The 24,088-nt window shown below is 44.1% G+C and overlaps 1 protein-coding gene across 7 annotated transcripts in view; it reads right to left on the bottom strand.

The window, feature by feature from the left end:
* atp8a2 (ATPase phospholipid transporting 8A2) overlaps nt 1–24,088 on the bottom strand; it is a 55,963-nt gene that overhangs the window by 2,925 nt on the left and 28,950 nt on the right. For all 7 annotated transcript variants that reach the window (XM_034706195.1, XM_034706193.1, XM_034706194.1 and 4 more), the window contains 11 exons: nt 20,880–21,052; nt 13,336–13,519; nt 12,410–12,520; nt 10,645–10,719; nt 10,209–10,331; nt 9,564–9,642; nt 9,015–9,076; nt 8,422–8,478; nt 5,251–5,358; nt 3,442–3,530; nt 3,157–3,261 (listed from right to left, as the gene is read on the bottom strand). In XM_034706195.1, the coding sequence (XP_034562086.1) occupies nt 3,157–3,261; nt 3,442–3,530; nt 5,251–5,358; nt 8,422–8,478; nt 9,015–9,076; nt 9,564–9,642; nt 10,209–10,331; nt 10,645–10,719; nt 12,410–12,520; nt 13,336–13,519; nt 20,880–21,052 (1,166 nt within the window). The remainder of the gene's footprint in view (nt 1–3,156; nt 3,262–3,441; nt 3,531–5,250; nt 5,359–8,421; nt 8,479–9,014; nt 9,077–9,563; nt 9,643–10,208; nt 10,332–10,644; nt 10,720–12,409; nt 12,521–13,335; nt 13,520–20,879; nt 21,053–24,088) is intronic.

Genomic DNA, 24,088 nt, shown 5'->3' with positions numbered 1-24,088 from the left:
AAGATTTCAGAGCCCTGAAGTGAGAACAGGTCAACGGGCTCACAAACAGGATTTAAGAGCAGAGAGCTGGAAGAAGGTGGATTCAATACTGACTGCGTCTAACGTCCGATTCTAAGCCAACAGTAAGTCATTAAGTGCTTCATGGTAACAGGACTTCCACAGAAAACTTTTCCCCAGTCTCCCCCCCTCTCTCCTCGATCCTCTCCTCTGCGTCCCCCCTTTCCAGGAAGAAGACTGGATCCTCTGTGCCGAGACCACACGCCGTCACGGCTTCTCTCCTCCCGTGACCAAAAATAACTAAGACCTTTCCAGATATTGCACGCAAATGCACCCACGCACTTTTGCACACATACACAAACTCGTATACTTATGTTTTTGTCTTATAACCACCAGGAAGGATATCTAAGTCAGCAGGAGCATACTTATATCCATAAGCGCGTCACATCATCAGTTTTTACTGGCTCTATGTTAAAGAACATTTTTCTGAATGGATAAAATCTGTAGATGGTTGTTCTCAAATTGTGTGATGATTGACGGCAGTTTTGGACTACAGCCAGCACTCCCAAGGTTAAAGTTTGGATCGGGCTGTTTGGATGTTCTTCATACCGTATGTGACGGTCGGGAACCTGCGCTGGAGTATTCATTTAAAAAAAGAGGAAAACGTGGGGGGGGGGCTTTGAAGTTTGACTGAACGTCTGGCTGAAGAAGAAGTCTGTTATATCGATAAGTCAATGATAAAAGACAGAAATGAAACGTCTATGCATCGCTGCGACTTAAACTGTCCATTTTCTGTCTGCAGAATTTCTTTCTGGCGACCTCCTGATTCAGAAAAGTCCAAGGATGTGCCTCGTTTGAACTCCTCCCTGGAGACGCTCCTGTACTCTACCTCTCCAGCTCTTTCCCATGCCTACCCCAGGACCTCCTCAGGAACTACAAACACAGATGTGCTCTTTTTCCATTTTGCTCCTCTTCCTGTAACTACACTAATACCTCTCTTATACTAAATGGAGAGCGGCCCAGGTTTTCGGTCCTTTGCTGGGTTTAAAGCGGGGTCAGTCCAGGACGGGGCCTCGTGTGGGGGTCAGGAGCAGCGGTGTGGTTCCCCACCCTTCCCTCCTTAATCTGAAAAATAGTCTCTCAGTTCCCCGAGGCTGTTCACGGAGCAGACTGCTCGTAGAAAACAGCTCTTCTGTATGACTCACTCAGGATAGATAAAATGTGTTAAAGTTGGAAACAGACTTTACTTAAAGTTACGAAACATAAAAACACTCCAAGTGTTCACTCTGTGTCTTATATTTATTGAATCATTGGGTCTTTAGATTATGAGTGTGGAAGCTGTTTGAGGCGGGGCTGATTTTAGCTACTTTACATGCTGTTGGCTTGTTCTTCTTTACGGATTACATCATATTTTAGTTGATTCATCAAGTTCAATAAATAAACTGAAGCTAAATTAATCAAATATTTGCCTCTAAACGTTGTGAGGTCGAAGTGTGCAGAAGTCTAAATCAGGACAGGAGTGAGGCATACGTACCCAAAGTTTGACATGAATCTGATCATTCACTTTGACTTTCCACTAGCCAATCATGAAACCTCTGAGGAATAATCTGAGTCTACAGAACTACACAGACGACTGTCTCTAACACAGCTGCAGCTACACCGGACACACGGCTAAGTCACAACAAAAGAACGACACAAAACCAGAGGACACACCAGGTCAGTGCAGCAGTTCAAATTGATCCACCTTTGAAGCAACCCAGAGAGGCATGGACAGTCAAAAAGAGACACAAAGAAAAAAAAGGATCATAAATAATACTGAAGATGGAACAAGTTTGAAAAGATAGATAGAGGGAGGTGTGAACTCAAAAGACGTGAGGGTCACTCAGAAGCAGTTTGCAGTGGGGCACACAGGTCATGTGAGGTCAAAGGTCACACAGTGGGACAGTGCAAACTCAGAAACTACCTCTGTGAGCATGACAGCTCTGGAGCTACGAGACCTCAGCCTTTGCTTCGGCCCTGTGGACGGCACCGAGGAGTTAAAGGCTTTCACAGATACAGAAACATACACTCAGAGGACACTTTAATAATGACACCTTTACACTGTAATGCATCCAGGTCTGCTACCTGGACGGGCCTATTCTATAACTCTCTAAGATGCGTTGATTAAATACTGATACATTCAAAAATGTAGTCAGTGTTGGAGTTATACGAGACTGCATCATGATGAAACTAGATTCTAATAAACCATCTTTTCTTTCCCCTCTTCTCTTCTGAAACATTACTTTCTGTGCGATGAAGACCAGGCCAACATCTCTGAACTCTCCATTAAACATCTGAACATGCATTGTAGTGAAGAAGTTATTACTGAACTGGTTGCATGAAGGGTAACAGTTCAGGTAACACAGCAGCTAGTGCATATATCGCTTCAGCCGTATTCTTACTCTCACTGAACTCCTGAAACCTTCCTGATATTTTATGGGTGAGTTGCACGTGAGAACCTAAGTGACCTAATTTTACAGCCTGACTTTACCCGACTTTCCCCGCCAGCCCCTGGGGAACTTCCTTAGAAAGTCTGGGGTGAGACGTGCAGACACAGCAGGAAGTATTCAGAGATCTGGGAGCAGTGTTTTCTTTGTATGAGTAATATAGCTGCTTCTTACTCTTTTCAGCTCTACTCTGTTGTTGATACAGTGAATACAGTGAATATGTAGGGTTAGGGTTAGCTGTTATAATAGCTTTACACTCTGCTTATCGTAGCGTCCTTATAGCGTCTGTCAGGGGAGAGACTCCACCCTGAGACGGCCGTGTGGGAATAACAACTTCACAGGCAGGCTGTCCTGAGATTTTGTAGACCTTTAAAGGAACGTATGTGTGAAAAGAGCTTAACTGAGATACAGTGTTCTGTTTGACTTTTGTATTTACGTTTTTCAAGTTATGTTTTGCCTTTATAGGACAGGGTAGCTGAAAAGAGACAAGAAATGTCGGGACTAGAGAGGCTGCTTCCACCACTGAGCTGGTTATTCTTTCTGGACCTATTAACCGCAAAATAATAAAACAATGAATACAAAGTTACAAAGACACAAACGGACTGATGACCAAAATAATACAGGGTATGACTGAAGGTGAGCTTCAACGATGTGTTCATCATGCTGCTCATACCTGCGCCCACTGGCATCCCTCAGCACAGCCGCCCCTGGGTCGACGGCCCGAGCCTCCAGCTCCTGCACCTCCTCCAGAAGAGACTTCCTCACAGTGCGGCGTGTGCTGCAGAGCAGAGAGGAGCTCATCAGACTCATGAAGGAAAGTGTGAGACACGTGATTCATGATATAAAGTGTGTCGAAGTGTTGACACAGACTCAGTATGGGTTATGTACACGCTTCAGTGAAGCTAAATAGCCTCAGTATGGATTTCCCATGTATTTATATGAAATGAGTTCTACTTACGCGGTCCAAGCGAAGTCTTTGAGTAAACACGCAGTAGGCACCAGGACCAGGCCCAGCCAGAAGTGCCAGCACTGCATCACCTTGCCAGCCTGGGATGACAAACACACAGGCTCCATTTATTTTGCTCGTATATTAACTCAGTCGGAGTATTAAGTCATGTTTCTCTCTAACGGACACGCAGAGAAGAATCGCATGTGGAAATGTGAAACCAAGCACATCTAAAGCCTTTAACAACCTAAAAACACCAGAGTGAGCCAAAGTTCAATACCTCTAATGTTAGCCAAACATATTTAACAGCCTTCTCACAACCTGAATCTGCAGCACAGACTGGGTTTAACTGTACTCCCACTGATGGAACATAACACTGCTATGCAGCTAGAAGATTAAAATGCTGGTGAGTAACCGCAGATCACCCCCTACCTGTCTCTGCAGTCCAGCTGCAGCCGGCCTCATTGACCTTTGACCCCCTCCTCAGTGTGTCTCTAGGGATTAATCACGCTTCTAACCAGAGTCTCAATTTGTCCGTCTGTCTGTCTCCTTGCTCGTTACTCCTACAACTCTTTCTCCTCAGACTCTTTCACAACGTTCTGTCGTCACCGGCAGCCGTATCTTGATACTTGTCCTCCTCATTACAGATATCTCCTCTTTGCTAATCTCTCAGAGCTCTGTGCTATTTCACAAGCCTAAGTCTTTGTCTCTTGGTGTTTAAGTCAACACTCACAAGCACTTTCACAAGCCCCGACTTCTGCTTTATTACCCGTATCATGTGCTTCCTGTGTCCTGTGTTTGGATTCAGAGATATAGAGACAATTTGTTCCCAGGAGGAGAGGTAACATGGACCATACAGGACCCATTAGGAAATATCCTCTGCAGCAGCTGGAATCACAACCAAGACATGGCTGGACTAACTCATCCTCAATGTCTCTCTGTATGTGACACACACCTACACGCTTATTACAGCCATGGATACGCATCACATCACATGGTATTAAACACTCTGGTGGGGGGAGGCATGTCTAATGGTCCTCTCTGACTGGTTTCGTCCACAGAAACAGACTGTTGGTCCACAAATGAAACATAGCTGGACGCACAGGGGACATAAAGTCTCACATGAACAGACATGCAGAGTTATTCAAAGCAGAACGACACAGACCGGTTCCACTACGTCCGCTGTGGACAGATGGAAATATTGATAGAGGGAGCGGGGGAAATAAGAGAGGTAACAGGGCAGTTAGGGGGGACTCGGAGGGTCCTGGGGGGTGGGTGAGTGTCTCTGACCATTCCCCTGTTAGTCTGAGCAGCTGCAGAGATATTTGACCGCATTCCTGATTTCTGACACAAATTGAATTAATGGGCTGAGGGGAGTTTAGACGGCCTTGTTCTCTCAGCGGGGCACTGCATCTCCCTCCCCCCTCTGCCTGGTCCCCAAACTTTAAAATGAGTCTCTCAATCAGGGGGTCCACATACACACCCTCCTCATCATCACCCGTAGTAGCAGCAGTCCAGCCTCTTGAGTCAACACCTCCACAGAGGGCAGTAAAAGACAAGCTCCAGTGACACGCAGCAGGTGCAGGACGCCTGGTGAGAGGGGGCTGGCAGGGCATAAATCTCCCCCCGGGGCTCCAGCAGTGCCGACGTGGAACACCCAAGAGGTGAGTCTCATAGGCGCCATGTGTTTGTAACCAAGAGCGAGAGAGGGGCAGGTGATGGAGGTTCCAGAAAAGAGATGTAGAAGAAGGGCTATTTTAACCCCCCTTCACCCCCTGTTACTGACATGAGTGACACATGTTTACAGAGAGAGAGACTTGCCTGGCCCAGCATGTCAGGGGCAATAGGGATGGTGGGCCAGATGGCGGAGTAGACAGCAAAGAAGACCATCCAGAGCGCCATGCTTCCCCACACAGCCAGGTGGGAAAACTACAAGAGAGAGAGAGGAAGAGGAGCAGAAGATGAAGATCAAGGCAGCATGCGATCAAATAGTTTACAAACAGCTCATCCGAATATACACAACCTCTTCCTCCCTCCTCCCCCTGACTCCTTCCTGCTCTCTGTGATCTGCTGTAAGGGGACACTGTGTGAATTCCAGCGGGACCCTGCTTCATTACTGCCAGGCTGTTGTGTGGACAGCTGAACGGGCTAAAGTGTCAGCGCCCTTCTGTGCATCCTGCCAATCTCAGTCTCTCTCTGTTTCTCTCTCCAGCAGCAGAGAGGAGCTCAATCATGTCGCTGTCACGCTCCGGGCTACTGTTGTCCCCAATTCTACATCAATCTCTGCCGACTGCACGCCAACACCACCGAGTCTGAAGCAACATAATATTCTTAGTTTCGCTTTCATATTTTATGTTTAGACATTTATTGATAACACATTATCTTTTTATGTGTTTACATAGTTCATGCTCAGCCCCTTTAATGTGGTGCGATCATTTTAAGTTGATGTAAAGTTGTTCGTGGTATATTTGAAATCACACATCACTGTTATTTATCATGTTCCCGTTTGTATTACCTCCCTAGTGTCAATTGATATAAAATTAGTATTCCTGCTAACTCCGGCAAGTTTGTCTTTTTATTATTTCTTTCTTTTACAGATCTTAATGAACTTGCTCAGTCCCTGTGAAATATATCCAAAGTTTTATAACATGTTTGAGCACTGTGAAGTGTCTGATGTAAACATTTTTCAGTATTTGGCATATTTCAATGGTAATGAGCCAGATGAGAAGAGCCTCCTGCAAACATAGTACTTTTGAGTCACACAGACTTTCAGAAAAAAACATCATTCTAATAGGTTCGCTAGTTTGGTCTGTAATCTAGTCATTCGCAGCATCAGAGGTTTTTCCAGGGGATGGCTAGGGCCGGCCTCCTGGAAACACCTTAGTGCCACCCCAAATTCCTAAGCTATGGTCGGCTATTTGCCTGGTCAGAGGACTTACGTTAAAATCAACTGTGTGGGCTGTGTGAACAGGCTGACAGCTGACAGCAGCTCTCTTTGTGTTTACATGTCGCACGTTGTCTTTTAGTGCCTTCAAGTGTGACATCTCTCGAAGTCCTTAGAGGTTGAAACCTGGAGGATTATGCGTTTCCACTATGTTGTGTTATTATTTAAAGTCTACAATTAAACACATGAATCACTGCTTTAGGTTAAATGATAATGTTGTTTAAGTATTGAAGGTAGAGAGGGTAAATGTCATTGAACCTTGTGCCATGACTGCCCGCCCAGACACTGTGACGCTTCATATTTGATGCTTGCATCATCAGACTGTACAGTCTAAAGGTTTGACAGTAACCATATAGATGAGGGTAAAACCTGATTCCCATGACTGGAATAAAACCGTCTTTGAAGGAATGAGGACGTCTGGGTGAACTGTGCTGAATTGAGTCTGTCATGCTCTTATGTTTCTGTACGTACTGTGTATCTCACAGACAGTCATCTGTTCTTCAAACTCTTTCTGCTTTTCTAAGACGTGTTGGTTTCAGGAGAGGTGACATGCGTTTGACCTAGTTTAGGATCTTATAGCGAATCAATCATTTAAGGTCTTACAGTTTTCAGGAGCTGTGCTTTTGAGGATGCATGACATGATCGCCATTTTATCGGTATCGGCAGATAAGAAAACTTTGACATGTCTGTACAGCTGGTAAAGTGATGCACTCGATGACACGAACAAGCTTCATCATGTTGGCTGTATGATACGACATCAGACACGTTACTGAATGTATATGAAAAGTGTATGAAAAGGAAACGTTTCTCATTTATGGTAGAATCAAATGTTTGTCTTTTTCTTAAACAATCAGACTGTCAGATTAACGATCCTTTATAGTACAGATGAGACTTTACAATAAAGAAAAGGTGTGTCTGCTCTCAGGATCAGCCTACATGAGTTTAAAAACATCAGAATATCAAATATTAGTCCCTTCTGTGCTTCTATGTGAGGGTCTCCTTGTTGTTAATCTCAAGCATGTGTGAGCAACCGAGTTAAGCAGTGAGGATAGCATGACAAGATGTGCTGCAGTCAGCAAAGACGACAACTGGGTCATCAACATGTATGCAAACATGCTAGATTTAAGGGCAGTGGTTAAATCCTGCTGCACCCCATGAACAGAGGCTGTAGACCTCAAGAGCGGCAGCTTGGGTTTGATTCAGACTTTTGGCTATTCACTGCATGTCATTCCTGACTTAAGCTTCTTACTGTGAATAAAGACATTGAAGCTCCAAAATAAACTTAAAAGAACATGCTAGATTTAAACCAGCTTAGAAAACAGACTTGCAACATGTTTTATTAGAAGTTGATTTATCTGTTAAACATGGAGGATTCATGCAACGTGTTTCTCTTATTTTTTAAGAATGTCTGGAGTGCTCATTGATAATAAGTGTTACCCACAGGAGATGCCAATAAGTACGGCCCTTTTATTGAGAACTCGTTCAAAGTGGCATTACGGAGGCTCGTCTTCACACCGCTGCATAGAGAGCGTCTTATCTATGAGTCGTGTTGGAAAGCAGGTTTGTGACGGCAAAGAGATGAAAAGTTCTAATGTAGTCCTCACTAATGCTAACACTGAGAGAGGTGTTTACGACAGACTGTCTTAAAATGAGCTAAATCATGTGGAGCATGGCCGAGCTTTCATGTACTCTGTTTCTCAACAAAGGAGCTGAGCTCATTTATTTAAAGCAAACTAAACTCTTATTCTTCACACATTTGAAATACTTAAGCTGTTGATTTTAAGAATGAAGTCACCAACATCTGCAGCCGCATGTGAACTGTTTAGAAGGAAAGGAGCGAAGCAACTGCAGTTAAAGAACCCAAAACCTCCACCACAAGATCATGGTGAGCCACATCTTTCCCCATGTCTCTCCTGACTCTGACAAATGTAAATCTGGTGATGTGAAATCCTCACAGAGAGCCCCTCCTCTTCCTCACCTCCTCCTCCCATTTATTTATCAACGTTTGAGTAAAATACACCGCATGAGGAGTGTGTTCCTGTTCTTACCCTCGTCCAGGCTGTGGTCTCCATTCCAGCTTTCAGGCATACTGTAACTACCACATACTACACACACACACACACACACACACACACACACACACACACACACACACACACACACACACACACACACACACACACACACACACACACACACACACACACACAGAGACACACACAGAGACACACACAGGATTAGTTTGCTGGCAGCTGTGGGGATAATAAACATAACTGTTGTATAGTAAACTCAGCGATGTCTGCTGAAACACTTAGCCCCCATGCTGCCCCCCTGCAGTCTACACACACTCATAACACAACAAATAAACAGCACTGACGTTCTCATTAGCCTGTAGGGAGTAGAATGATAGAGAGAGTGTGAGGTGGAGAGGTGAGTACAGAGAAGAGATGGATGAGTGTGTGGAGGAGACAGGCTGGCTAGACGAGTTCAGATTGAGTGGAGACTCGCAACGACTCAGAGGAAGCAGCACAGAGCCGATGTGTACACAACTACTGTGTTTATACACAAATCCAACAATCTGCAGGCCAACAGACAGAAACACAAACAGAATAAACATAAATAAAGTCAAGGGAATGCTTACTGTGTAGACCATGTTCCCAACAAACAGGTAGTCGTTTCCCTGACCGTTGTTAAAGGGAGAGTCTGTGAGGAGCAAACACACACACGCACACACACATGCTTAAAACAGGCTGGGATTATGAGGGTAGACTGAATAACTGAGCGATGTCACTGAGCTGCTACAACTACTATCAGTCTCACTACTATCATTTCTCTCTCTCTATTCATCTCCCTCTATCTCTATTTCCAACCCCAACTCAGTCTCAGCAGATGTGTCTCTAACATGAGTCTGGTCCTGCTGGAGGTTTCTGCCTGTTAAAGGAAGTTTGTCCTTGCCACTGTAACTTGCTAAATGCTTCAAACTGCTCTGCTCATGGAGGATTAAGATGAGATCAGACTGAGTCCTGTCTGTAAGATGGGACTGGATCTTATCCTGTCTTGATGTTGGGTCTTTGTTAATAATAGAACATAGAGTACGGTCTAGACCTGCTCTGTTTGTAAAGAGTCTTCAGATAACTTTTGTTGTGATTTGGTGCTATACAAATAAAGATTGATTGGTTGATTGACTCACCGTGCTCCAACATTTTGAGAGGAAACCAGAATAGGATAATAGAATGAATCAGTGCATTGATACAGTGACCCCAAAACACCTGAGAGACAGACAGAGACATACGGAGAGACCAGAGAACAGAGGGAAACAAGTCAGTGCAAATGAACACCATACAGCTCATATAAACATGCAAACTGACACACACACATACACGTGCACACACACACGCAAACAGCATATCTAAATCTTACAGCACATATAACTCTCACTGTGCGCTCCTGTGCTGTACACACACACACACACACACACACACACACACACACACACACACACACACACACACACACACACACACACACACACACACACACACACACACACACACACACACACACACACACACACACACACACACAGTAGATCAGGTTGCCGTGTTCCCTCTAAAATGAAAGACTTCCTTATTCTGTCCTGCTGAATCTCATTATGGGTTGCCATGGAGACCCCCCAGTCTCCTCACCACTCTTGTTTACTCGCTGGTGTCCCAAACAAACAGCTGGCATGACCCGACGATCTCACAGGGGAGCCACTAAACTGACAGATTTGATGCGTGCTGCAGCAGGCGGTTTTCTGTGTTTGCTCTTTGACTGGAAGTGTGCGTGCACGTACCTTGGTGTTGAAGCCCTCGGCATTCTGGGTAATTCGGTAGAGCTGGGGGAAACGGAGCATGTTCTGCTGGCTGCACGGCCGGTCGAATATCCCCAGAGTGAAGGGAGGCAGTGCAGTAAATATCTGTAACACACAGAGAGACATTAAAACACACAGGAACTGAGCAGCGTGCATAAACATCAGGGTCAGGAGGAGGAGGGTTCAAGAACGTTGGCGTTAAGAGGAACACCATCATGATGTAAAATGTGGAGCCTGAAGGCACACGCAGCAGTCACCAGAACACTCAGAGAAGCACACAGACAGAAGGTTAGGAGACAAAGCAGAGCAGTTGATTGACAGACGAGTAGAGAGCACTGCACGGCACTTGACAACACTGGAAAATGGAGAGATGGAAAAGAGTGGCAAAATTTGAGAAGGAGAGAGGGTTGATACTCACCACGTTGTAGAGGCCTATACACCAGCGCTCAAAGAGGATCTGCCCGGAGAACCCGTTCACAAAGGCGAACCAGAGCTGAGAGCACAAAGAGAGGGATGAGAGGGGATGAGAGGAACAATAGAGGATGCCTCAGGCGGGGGACTGATAGTGGAAACAGCAGGAAGGATGGACAGGTCTGAGCTGTTCTCTAGATTTGATGGACAGAAGTACTGAGACAAAACATGGAGCACCTTTTCTGTTATCTACCAAAGTTTACGAACATGCCGGGATGTCCAGAAGATTTAGAAACTCGTACGGATTCACACATTTGAACCAGGTCCTGTAGATTCCTCTGTCAGTGTGACGGCTGTCTGAGCCTGTTTATGCTGTTTGAAGCATTGTAGCACATCAGAGCGTCTTCATAGGCCACCCTCAGATATCACTCTCTGTGGCACTGTTTATCTCAGCTGCCTCACCGCTGTTTAATGTCTCTGCTGCATTGATAACCATCATCTTAAAATCTGCTTCATGACTCCGCCTACTTTTGAGTCACTTTGTTCCGGATGATCACCGTGTCTCTCCATCTTTCATCCTCCTGACACAGAGGTTGTGAGTGACAGAGCATTCAGAATCCAGAAGCCCAAACATGAGACGATCCCACTATTTCAGATATTTAAAATAAACTCTTGGAAAAGGTATTTATCTGGCACAGTACTTAAAATATGCTAACACTGAAATGGCATGACTTCAGCTCCATTACATAATTTGGCAAAGAGCTTAAAATGAATTCCTCGCGCAGGCTGCAGCTGGCTCAGAAACCTCGTTCTGACTTCACAGAAGTTAATCTACTGAAACACTGTGTCTAAAAGTGACTCTGGCCCAAGGGAAACATCATTAACGCCTTCACACACACTCACACACACACAGTAGACGCAGGCTGATCTAGGGGCAGATAAAACGTTTGGGGCCGCTGGTGGGAGCTGTGGCATTCCTGGGTATACAGTGGAGCATATAGCCCAGGGGTGAGGTCAGATACACAAAAACACACACACACCCATCCCCCTTATTCTGTCTCCAACCAGTGGACAGAGACAGTCTCTAACCTTTGGCCCAGAGGGGCTCTGCAGGGAGCCAATCATGTGAGATAATCATGGAAACACACACACACACACACACACACACACACACACACACACACACACACACACACACACACACACACACACACACACACACACACACGCAGAGTGGTGGTGTGAGCAGGGGCAGTAGACTACAGGCTGTGGCTCCCATGAGGACCTGCACCTGCTGGCACCCTTAATGTCAGACGGAGAGGCAGGAGGGTGGAGCACAGCTGACAAATACCCATCATAACAGGAGAGCCAGAGCGGTGCTGTGCCCCTCCACGACACACACACACACACACACACACATAGAGCTGTCGACCCTTGGAGCCAAGGTCTCATCACTGCTGGTCTAAACACACGTCGTCTTTTTCTGTGAGTGTGTGTGTGTGGTGTATGTGCGTGTGCAGAAGAGACAGAAAGCAGACACCAGAAGGGCACCTCGTCCATCACTGTCAGCCATGTCGACAAACAGCTGCAAAACGTCTCTGTTAATGTAATGTGTGAGTGTGTGAGTGTGTGTGTGTGTGTGTGTGTGTGTGTGTGTGTGTGTGTGTGTGTGTGTGTGTGTGTGTGTGTGTGTGTGTGTGTATGTGTGTGTGCGTGTGCATGTGCGTGTGTGTGCGTGTAAGTGTGTAAGTGTGTGTGTGTGAGGCTCTTACCTCTATAATGTAGAGGACCACATTCTTATAGAAACAGTAGAGGATGCACTTGGTGACACGGTTGTAGCTCCATGCCCCGTGGACCAATAGCAGCTTCTCTAGGTAGGAGAACTACCAATCAGAGGGGAGGAGAGAGGAAGAGAGAGAGAGATTTCTGTAATTAGATGAAAATGAAGATCTGAAATCAAATAAGAATGAAGGGAACAGAGAAAGAAAGGCAAGAATGTGACTCGGACACTCGAATGTGGAGACGAGAGGAGACACTGATAAGACGGCCAGAGGCTGAAAGATAAAACTCAGACAGTGAAAGTGAAAGAATGAGTGCGTCTCCTCAGTGATAAGAAGAGTCCTCTGACCCCATTTCATCCCTTTCACTTTCCTTAATGTGTTGTCAGAATGGGCAGAACACATCATTAATGTAAACCAGGATTACACATACGTAAAAAAAATCAGAAAACAGTCAAACTGACGTTATCTCAGGACGTGTAGCGACCTCTTCAAACAGGCTGTTTCTCCCCACCATCAGAGTTAAACCAAGAACATGCAGTTCAGCAATAAGTGAGATTCCTCATGTCTGAGAAGCTGAAACATGGGATTGTTTATTATTAATAAATGTTTTAAACGATGACTGAATAATCACAGCTGTAGGAAAGCCTCATTGTAAATTTATATCCCTATAAATTGAGGAATGTTGATTTTAAACAGATAACAGATCTCTTTGTTATCTGATAAAGACATTCATTTTTACATTCTTGCATCAAATATATTTTGCGGTATCAGAGAGGGTCTATGGAGCAGTGGTTCTCAAAGTAGGGGTTGGGACCCCCTGTGGGGGGAAGAAGAACCATCAGTGACCACCAAGCCTCAGTATATGATCTACTTCCATGTAAAGCCCCAAAACAAAACTTCTCTGTCTCCATCCTCACCTGTGCTATGGAGTAGTCAGAGGAGTTGGTAGCCTGCATTCCCTCATTGCCGCTGATCCCTACTCCAACGTGAGCCGTCTGAATCATGCCCACATCGTTAGCACCGTCGCCTATCGCCAGAGTGATGGCCTTGACATGTTTCTTCACCATGTCAACAATCTCTGACTTCTGCAGCGGGGAGACTCTGCAGTAAAGATTCAAAGAAGACAGACAGAGATGGTTGGTTTAGGATACAGTTGGCAGCCTGAACGTTGAAGGATATTAGAGGTGTAAAAGTTGGAAGAAAAAAAAGAGAGCTAGAAGGACAAAAAAAGAGGCAGGCTATCGAGGAAAAAACGATGTTTGAACTGTTTCCCACTTGCCGTTTTTCAAAGAGGGAAAAATGACACACACACATGCAGGCTTGTGTTTATGGCTCCTCAGTGGATATCAGGAAACAATGATTCACTGTTCTGCTAACAAGACGCTGGGTAGCTAACATTTGATTCGTTCATATAAGTGTGTGTGTGTGTGTGTGTGTGTGTGTGTGTGTGTGTGTGTGTGTGTGTGTGTGTGTGTGTGTGTGTGTGTGTGTGTGTGTGTGTGTGCACTTATACTGCTGTGGGTGTGTGTTCAGGGAGCCTCCAGTGGTACTCCACCCTCTTGACCTGTATCACTGATCCCCTGTTTATAACCGGTTCTGTCTCTTGACTGACAATGGAGAGGACCCACCGAGGCTCCATTACACACTCTTCCCCTCGGGACACGGAGAGACGATGGTGAGGAGGCGATCTGCATTTGCTGAAGGACTGCTGGTATATCTTATCATTTATTACAGTGCTGTGTGTTAAATCGGCTCCGCCCAGTGCTGTATGTCAAATTTGTTTTATGTTTGGCTTTAGGAATAAAGGTTGAATCATTATTTTTCCATGTTAGCCTTCCTCCTCTCCCAGTGTCTGCATGGAAATCAGTGGATTTAAGTGAGCTGGATGTAAATATGAGGAAAATCAAGTCCTTGTCCTTCGGCTTGTTCCTTTATAAATGATTTCAATTCCCCGAAGGAGCTTTTTATCTTTACTTTAGCTCTTGTTAATGTAAAATTGTAAAGAAAATGGATGTAATTAGCCTTAAAGCACAGTCTTGGTAATGTCCCTGTGAGGCAGCAGATCTGAAGTGTTGGATGGATCACAGGGTCTGCTTCAGTGAAGAGCCGAGTGTGCTTAGTCTCCATAAAGTCTAGAGAAAATTCACAGTGCTTGTTGCTTTAACCAAATCCAAAAGATTTGATCATAGAGTCAACCTATTTTAGCGTCAGAGGCCTTAAACAACAAAATCAGTGACTCAGTCCAGTAATAACTAATATTCTAAGGGTACAATACTTTAATAATAATAATATTAATAATATTAATGTGCTTTACCCCACAGGTGATTCATCAATTTATGGCACAGGTACATAACTGATGTAACTCATAAAAAGATAATCATATAAAATCATCAATATTAAAATCATCCAATGCTGTCAATATGATGCATTTAATGTTTTTTCCATCACAATAGAATAATTTAATAAAAAACAGAGTTTGAATTTTTCTTCTGTTTGTTTTATCATAAACAGACGTCTCAACTGTTTGATAGGCCTGCATTTTTAAAAGGTCTGATTAATAAAAAACAATAAATAAGGTTTTATGTTTTCTCCGAAACTAGTGACGTACTGACTAATTTCCTCGTATTTAACAGAAATTTAAATTCTGACAGGCTGACTTGTGCAGAGATCAGAAAACTGAGCAGAATTTATTGAACACAGCTGAATACAGTTTCACAGAGCCTGCAGGTTTACAAAGTGTGGCTACCATCAGCAAAGCTAGCACCACCAGCCTTCAGTCCTCTCTGCAGGTTAAAGTCCACATGCTGGTTACTCATTGCTCTGGTGGAGTGGTTATATGTCAGTTTAACCAGACACAGCCTACATACAACTTTATCTCCATTTATAGATCAACATCCTGATAAACAACACCGTGCTACAAGATCACATCTGTCATCTGTGCTTGTCTACATCCAGGTAGTAGAGCTTTAAAGCATAATGGCAGCAGGCATCAACCAGAGCTACAGCCAAAACTTGTGGAGGGAGGCTGTGCTACAGCTCAGACACAACATATGACCCATGTGTCTATTCGAAACGCTTCTGTAATATCTGTAAGCATTAACAGGAAATTAAGTGTCTTTATTCTACACCATCCCTCCGTCCATGTGCATTGAGATACGTGCCTTTTATTTGTGTAGTTTAAAGTTCAGCTTTGAATAAGAGCTCTTCTTTAGAGAGCTGAATCAGTGAATGATGAAGCTCCGCCGGTCAGGGTCTCGTGTGCTGCTTGTGTGAGAAAAATTCAACTCGCTAACTGTGTTTGTGTTTTCAGAAGCTGCATCTGAACCCAATGACCAGGCTTCAACTTGTTTTCATCTCGTCTTTCAAAATAAGCTTTGTACGAGGAGGCGTTCCTCCTGCCTCTTATTCACAAGCTGCACAGATTAAGAAGAACTCGTACTACCTGCCACCTGTACAGAGAACACAGATCTACAGAGGAATAGAGACTGAACAAACCAGGGATACAGAACACGACAGTACACCTCTACAGTACGAGACAAAACACTGTACAGCTTCTTATGACAGGATGTTAGGTCATTAAATATACTGTAACATGGAGCAGTCTGAGCCTCAGTGATTCATCAGGTTAGAGTTACTTCAGTATTAGTAACACACTGAACTGTGCAGCTAAAGTAATCCCCACTCTGAGATTTGGATGCGTGGTCCATGTTCCTCAGAGCTCTGATAATAATATTATAAAAATCTAATTATGTGCAGCTGCATGAGCCATCACATGCACACAGAGCACAATATGATGCTTTGATAAAGATATGGCAAAATCAAATTATGAGCAGATGCATGACCCCTCGCACACATACACACACACACACACACGTACACACACCCACACATCCGGCTGGAGCCCACAGGTCATAAAGATGGTCTATCTTCTATGAATATGTAGGAAGGAATATGTCCCGATCAAGCTGGAACCACAGAGCTGGGTGGTCTGCTTAGTATTCATACAGAGGCGTGTCTAAATACACACAATTTACACACATGCACAAACACACACCTCCGCCCCCCCCCCTCCTATATTTCCAGGGGGAGACCTCAGACAGAGTCTTGGCCTGTGTGGTTGTTGCTGAAGGATGGGATCAAACTCTGCTCTTTGTTTCTCCTGTTTCAGCGTCTGAAGTGTGTGTGAGCCCGTCTGCCTGCGCGTCTCTCGGCCTCTGACCACAAATCTCTCTTTATCTCTCTCTCTCTCTGTCTCACTCTACCTTTACTCTACACAAACCCCAGACACTGTTAGCAGTGTTTAAAGTGGTGCTGGGAGAGATGAAAGGCTCCCCGTGCTCTTCACGGTGGAGCTGAGCAGAAAATGAGCTGCCACTAAGTCCTCCGATAAACAAACGCACAGTGAAGTTAGGAAGCCATGCGTACGAGCACACCCTGACTCTGCTGCCCCTGAGAAACACACACACTCCTTAACTGTGATCCTTCATACACATACAGTACATTACTCTGAGGTTGTCCAAACCTTTTAAGCTTTGATGAAAAAAGCAGATCTACAGTCACATTTATTTAGTGACAGAGGCAAGCAGCAACCTCCGGTCTTGAAAGATGAAGCTGATGTGGAAGAGTTACAAACTGCAGTTCCCTGAGCGTCCAATATGAGGCTGGATGTAGAAGCACCAGAAACCACATACACAACCATTCAAAAAAGCCAACTTTTACAGCAATAATAAACATGTTTACAGCCTGATACAAAAACAGTTTGAGTCTGAAATGCTCATTTCTCTATCTGCACACACTGTACAGGGGTGAATTTTAATACAGCTCATTAGTGTGGAAGATATTAAATTATTGATTTCTGCATAATTAGGGGCGTGGTTGACTTAGCTGTCAGCGAGGAGGCTAAAGGCCTGCCTAAGCTCCACCTCTTTACCTCGAACTAGATCGACCCAAGTTAGTTTGAGTCAGCATTTCCAATATGGCAACCCCAAACAATTTAGACTTAAAAACTCTTCTTCAGGAACAAATAGTTGACATCACAGAGGCTACGTTCATGTTTTATATAATTGAATGCATGGAGGTTAAGAACAGAGAGCGAGTGCTGCTGATGAAAACAAAGATGTGAAACAGTAAATGAAGATGTCAAAAGTCAGAGGGAACAGTCTGAGATATTTATGGGTCTTTACTTTGTTGTGAGGAAAATCTTTTTTTTAATGTTGACGTTTTGTTAAATGTGGATCTGTGTTTTTTCTGTTTTAGTACTATGTGCAGATTGTAAATCAGAAACAAGTAAATAACAACTATGGGAAGCTCAGTTGAACTCAGTGAGTTAATTTTTCGTTGCAGGTTTTGATGTTGTTTGATTTAAGTATGGTATTGTTATCCTTGTTGCTTAAAATTCTGGTGTCATGATATCTCTACATGAGATATGATCTCAAAGGAACCCGACCATTACATGTTAATGCAACAACTCATTTCTGAGACGTATCATTGACAGTCATGTGTAATGGATCTGTACTCACTAAAAGACGCACCTGCACCTCCCAAAACACTAAGAGATGATCACTCGTCAGGGAAACAAAATTCAATATTTCCCTTCACCAGTTTCTGTCACCAAGTGTCTAAAAATAACTCAGATTAAAGAGCTGGATTAGCTCAGCTTCTCAGTTTAAGTGGTGAGAGTCTGAGTGTGACTTGTAACAGAGGACGCCATGCACTGTAAAACATATCCACCAGAATCAACACTTTGTTCCTGTCTGCTTTATTTTATAATGTTTAATACAAACTCAATACGACGTTTCAGAACCACCTGCTTTTCTGGTGCTAACTGCAGATTTCAAACAGACAGCTGGTAAAATAAATTGATAAATCAACCTTCTGCTGGTGCCTCTGAAGACGAGAGGCTTACAGCTTTCAAACATGGACAATCAGCCAACAAGGAGCAGTAACTTTTTATAACAGAAGGAGTCATAATAAAAGAACCCTGACCCTAATTTACCTTTACCTGCGACTAGAAACACTTCAGAATCAAGCTTCACATGTTCTGCGTCTCTACGTTTGGGTTTGCTCTTTCACTCACATTCTTATTTTAAATCACAAACTCACAACAAACTGGACCAGAACTACAAACCCAACTTCTGTTAGACTCTTTCATGAATTAACTTTATGGACAAATATGGGTCTGTATATAAAAAAAGGGATCCCATGGCACATATAACCACAGCCGAGGTAATGAGACAGAGATATGGGTGGTGGAGAGGAGAGGAGAGGAGGGGGGGAGGTGCACAGAGAAAGAAGAAAGCAAGCTGGAGGCTGTTTGCAGGGCCTGTGAGACCTGAGCCCGGATATGCAATGAAGAGTCAATTATTTCCCTCCTAGTTACACACACACACGCACACACACACACGCGCACGAACAAAAGGCGAGTGGAAACACTTTTAAATATCAACAGCTGGTGTTGAGCGTAACAAGACTGAAAACTGGTCCACGCTATAAACATTCAATGAACGGAGTCAGTTTGAATGAATGATAGCAAAGACTGTGTGTGTGTGTGTGTGTGTGTGTGTGTGTGTGTGTGTGTGTGTGTGTGTGTGTGTGTGTGTGTGTGTGTGTGTGTGTGTGTGTGTGTGTGTGTGTTCCCACTCCAGAGGTACCAGCAGTAAATGAGTCATGGCTCTGACATTTCCATGCAGTGTAGTGTATTGCATTACTCCTGCTGTGCAGCGGGACAGGCTTGCAGACCGTGGGCAACAGACAACCTTTACAAGCAGACACACACACACACTCACAAACAGGTATGCAGACCTGCGCATGCACTCACACACTTCCTCTTCAGCGTGCACACTGAACTGAGAACTGATGTGTGAGTGTTTTTGGATTAGACAAACCTTCTTAATGAATGTGTTTTTCCTTCCCTCTACCTCGGCTGCTTCATTATTCAAAGATTTTGTTTGTATGTGTGGCTTTATTCCTCTCTTTATCCAGGATTGTGGTCTTCTTGTCTGAGATCATCACTTCTAAATTTTGTAATACTCTTCCTCAAACTCTGATCTTGGTGCTAAGAGTTACCTGCTTGCGCTCAGAATGTATTCTTGCACTGAGACACATCGTCGCTAGCACAAACTTCTGCTTCTGCCATTCAACACTAGCATCTCTAATATCTGGAGTGCTGCGAAAATCTCACAACCACTAACATGCAGTATGGGTTACTAATGTTGATCCTTGCTTTAATGTTAGCTTGTTGCTTAAGTTTTAGAGCATCCCCACGCTAGCCTGCTCTTCAAGGATCAAATCCTCTCGCTGCATCAGGGCTTATGCAATAATTTTTTGGGGCGGCAGTAACTCAGTCCATAGGGACTTGGCTTGGGAACTGGAGGGTCACCTGCTCAGGTCCCACTATGGATGAGGTTTAGTAAGTGTTCTGGTGGCTGGAGAGGTGCTGGTCCATTTGACTGGGCACTGCCGAGGTGCCCTTGAGCAAGGCAATGAACCCCTTACTGCTCTGGTGGCCCTGGTTGATGGCAGCCTCCTCACTCTGACATCTCTCCATTACTGCATGTTGGTGCATGATTGTATGAATATCAAACTATGCGTGTGTGTGTCGCATGATCAAAAATTGAATTTCCACTATGGGGATTAATAAAGTACGTTTAATAAAATCAAGTATGTTTACCTTATAAATCAGTTAAAACAGGACATGAGAGCTTTACCTTCTTTTACCAGCTAAACTAACATCTCTGCAGACCTCTCCTCTGTCTGACTGAAAGAAAAACATCATAACTTAAGAAAAAGTCACACAGACCACTGACCAACATGAGCTAGCAACATGTGAAGGTTAACATTTCTCCAAACAGCCACGCTGGAATAAAGAGAGGAATAAAACTCAAACCTTTTGTCTGTGCAGAATAAGAAATACTTGTTGATAAGAAAAAGAGCTTTGAGATTTCTTTCTTCTGTCTGGTACTTTTGTGTTTCAGACATAAATAATGAGTGTTCAATAAATCGTGTGCACAGGTGTTTTCTCACAACAGCACAATGATTCTGTGGATCTGTTTGAAACTCCGGCCTGAGAGAGATCATAAATCCAGACCTTGTCTAGACTTGAGCTATCTCAGATATCTGGTCAGGACATGAATGCATCTTTGATTCTTTTTGATTCAAATTCAAATTCAAAAACTTTATTTGTCCCCAGGGGGCGATTACAGTTTGTTTTGTGACATGCTCCATTTATGGACAATGAGCTCTATTCAATACTTTGATTCAGCTGAGTGAAGCATCACTGTAAAATATAACTTCCTTTTCATCACTGAGAAATAAATCAACTGCACTGTGAAGGACTTCTGATCCGTCTCAAGTGACCATATTCTTCTTCTTCATGTATTTATGTATTTGTGTGTCTGTATGTTTGTGTGTTTGTGCATTTGTGTGTCTATGTGTTTGTGTGTGATGACTAAATCTTCCTTACCGGCAGCAGATGACAGCCTTGCATGACAACGCCAAGTCGAGGAAGGCCTGGCGAAGCTCAAAGGACAGTGCGTATTTCAGAGTCTGACCATCGATGATCAGCGCCAGCTCGTTTTCCTTCCTCAGAGAGTCACCTAGGGACGAGCAGTGAGCTGTCAGCGTGGCCCGAGTCGCCTGCAAAGAGACACACAGGGGAAGGTTTGGTTTAGTTTGTCTACAGGAAGAAGAAAAGTTTTTACCTGGAACTTAGCCAGAGAGACTGATCAAATAATTCCACATATAATCTCAGAGCCACCATAGTTTAATCTGCACTATCTCCTCTACAACAGGCAACACAAACATCGCAGCGCCCAAAAGAAACCCCTACCTCAGGCCTAAACCTCGACATCATTATCTACATCCGAAGCAAACAGAACTCAGAATCGCCCCCTGAAGATGACTCTTCTTCATGGGATCTGACAGCAAAAATCTGAAGAGACCGCACATTAAGATTTTATGTTTCTGTGGAGATATTGTGGCTTGAAAGCGTGGTGAGAACGCACGCGCGCGCGCACACACACACACACACACACACACACACACACACACACACACACACACACACACACACACACACACACACACACACACACACACACACACACACACACACACACACACACACACACACACACACACACACACACACACACTTAAACCAATTTGTTGAAAGGTCAAAACCACCGGCGCTTAATGGAAGACATGTGCTCCTGGTCGCTCTGGCTGCTTTCATCTCTGGAAAGAATTTGCCTCTGTGTACACCAAACAATTAAGAATGCAGAAATAAAGTTCACTGTTTGTGTAGAAACTAACGCTGCGCAGAGCTGGAGGCACGCTGAACCCTAAACCTCTACTTCGCAAGGAAACTACACACCACGTGAGGAAAGAGGGGAACCATGAATGAGTTCCACTTCTGTGGCTTCAGGGAGAGATGTTTCATTCATTTTTAACAAACTGTGTGTGTGAGTGTGAATGTGTGTGTGTGTGTGTGTGTGTGTGTGTGTGTGTGTGTGTGTGTGTGTGTGTGTGTGTGTGTGTGTGTGTGTGAGTGTGTGTGTGTGTGTGTGTGTGTGTGTGTGTGTGTGTGTGTGTGAATGCCAGCCTGCCTGCGGGGCAGCATTTTGGGGCAGTTTTGATGGAGCTCTTGATAACAGAGGAGCAGGGATTAATAGAGAAAATAAACATCCTACTGGGTTGTAATGAATCCCATGTGGAGGAGCAGGCATGCTACATGCTTCCAGGCCACACACACATGCATGCACACACACACACACTGATAACTTAATAATGATTTCCGTGAGATCTCACTATTACAGCGTTAAAATGCCTCCTGTGGTGTATTTGTACCTTTTAGATCCTAAACAGAAGTCACGTCTATCATCCAGAAAATAAATAAATAAAATATCTTAAAAAAACTTCTATGAACTCTCAGGTATTACTCGTCATATCACCACTTAAAAACTGTAAGAATAGGCTTAAAGAGGTTGGATTATTGACCCAACATCTTCATCAATAGCCAGGTGAATTCAGATTAAAATGACCCCAGTCCTGAACTGATGGGGCAACAAGGTTTCACCCATCACGAACCATCCAACAGAAGTACAACAGATGGCTCCATCACTGTCTCTCTGAGGATAACTTGGTAAGATGTAGACAGGGATTCAGCTTATATAAATATTAAACTGTGGGGGAAACATGGGCAGTTCAACTAAACACATACTAATCACCAGACCAAACTCCGGACGCTAGAGTGCACAAACATCTGAAAATGTGGCGCCATTCACACAGGCTCTCTCAGTGGGTTATTGGCAGCCATCAGACATGAGCGAGTCAAGTTACCTGCAGAGAGATGACCCTTCTACCACAGAGTGGAGGGTTGAGCAGTCACACAATCACATAAACATGTATGCAACAAACTCATGAGAACAACGCCGCCTCTCTTCCTCAAGCCACACCATGATGCACACGTGTCCCTCCTCTTCCCCAAAACTCCCTGCTCTTGTTTTCTCAGCCTGAGGCTGTGTGTTTTTCTTTGTACGCCGGAATTCCTGTTTGCATTCACCTTTTTCCCCAAACAGGGGAAAGGAAAACAAAAACATAATGAAGGGATTAGAGGGGATTACAGGTTGTCAGAGTTCTGAAAGTCAAAGTGTCTATGTGTGTGTGTGATGTACATGTGTTTTCATAGAGGAGTTCAACATGTGTATGCACGTGTGAGTGTTTGTGTGTGAGAGTGTGTGTGTATGTGTGTGTTGCTGAAGTAAATGTGTAAGAATCAGATTCAGTTTTTTCGCCCGCTTGTCGTCACCTCATCACAGAGATACGGACAGGAAAGCCTGGGCTTTAGAGAGAGTAAACAGCGTGTAAATGAGAGATGATTGCATAAACATACAGCTCATGAGACAAGTGAGGCTACGGGTGTTGATGCATTAAGGCTTGCACAACTGTCAGGGTCTGATCCTGCACACATCTGAATAAACTTTAGGATTACTGCTCTTGATAATATGAACCTGTGCATTGTGTCTGTCAACCTTTATCTTTCTGCTTTATCCCATCAGATTACAGATTATTTCCTCACCACAGTGACTTGTCACAGCAGGTTCAGTCAAAGCTTTAGCAGCAGCTAAGATAACCCAGGATCATAACCAGGCTAAGTCTGCATGGAGCTGTAGAGGATTACAGCGGTGCACAAACTAGTTAGCTTTAAAGTTAACTGGCAGGCTCCGGCTAAAGTGCGGACATGACTGAAGACAAATAACAGCAGCTTAGCATGACAAGAAACAGGTCCCTAAAAAGGTCCTGTGTGATACGTTAACATTATTCCAAACTAGAGAACAAACAAAAGAGCCAAAAAAAATCCATTACAGTGCAACTTTCCCCTTCCCACGCTAAATCAGCGACTATTTTTAGAGACCTGGGAGGAAAAATGCTTCATACTTTGATTGCAGAAGTTGCAATTTGACAAATCTCATTAGCAAGCATTCTTCAGGTCCAAACTAAATGTTTACTTTTCATGTGCATCTGAGATGGAAGAGAACGGAAACACTCAAACACACACACAGACTCTGTAAACCCTGTTCACAGGCCGTTCTGCGGGGGATCTTATCAGGTTTATATTTGGACCTCAAAATGAGCAGGACATGGAGGGAGGCTGAGATATCACAGGTCACC

The sequence above is a fragment of the Notolabrus celidotus genome, chromosome 17, assembly GCF_009762535.1.
Source record: "Notolabrus celidotus isolate fNotCel1 chromosome 17, fNotCel1.pri, whole genome shotgun sequence".
Taxonomy (NCBI): Eukaryota; Metazoa; Chordata; class Actinopteri; order Labriformes; family Labridae; genus Notolabrus; species Notolabrus celidotus.
This window is presented reverse-complemented; position numbering and strand designations above follow the sequence as displayed.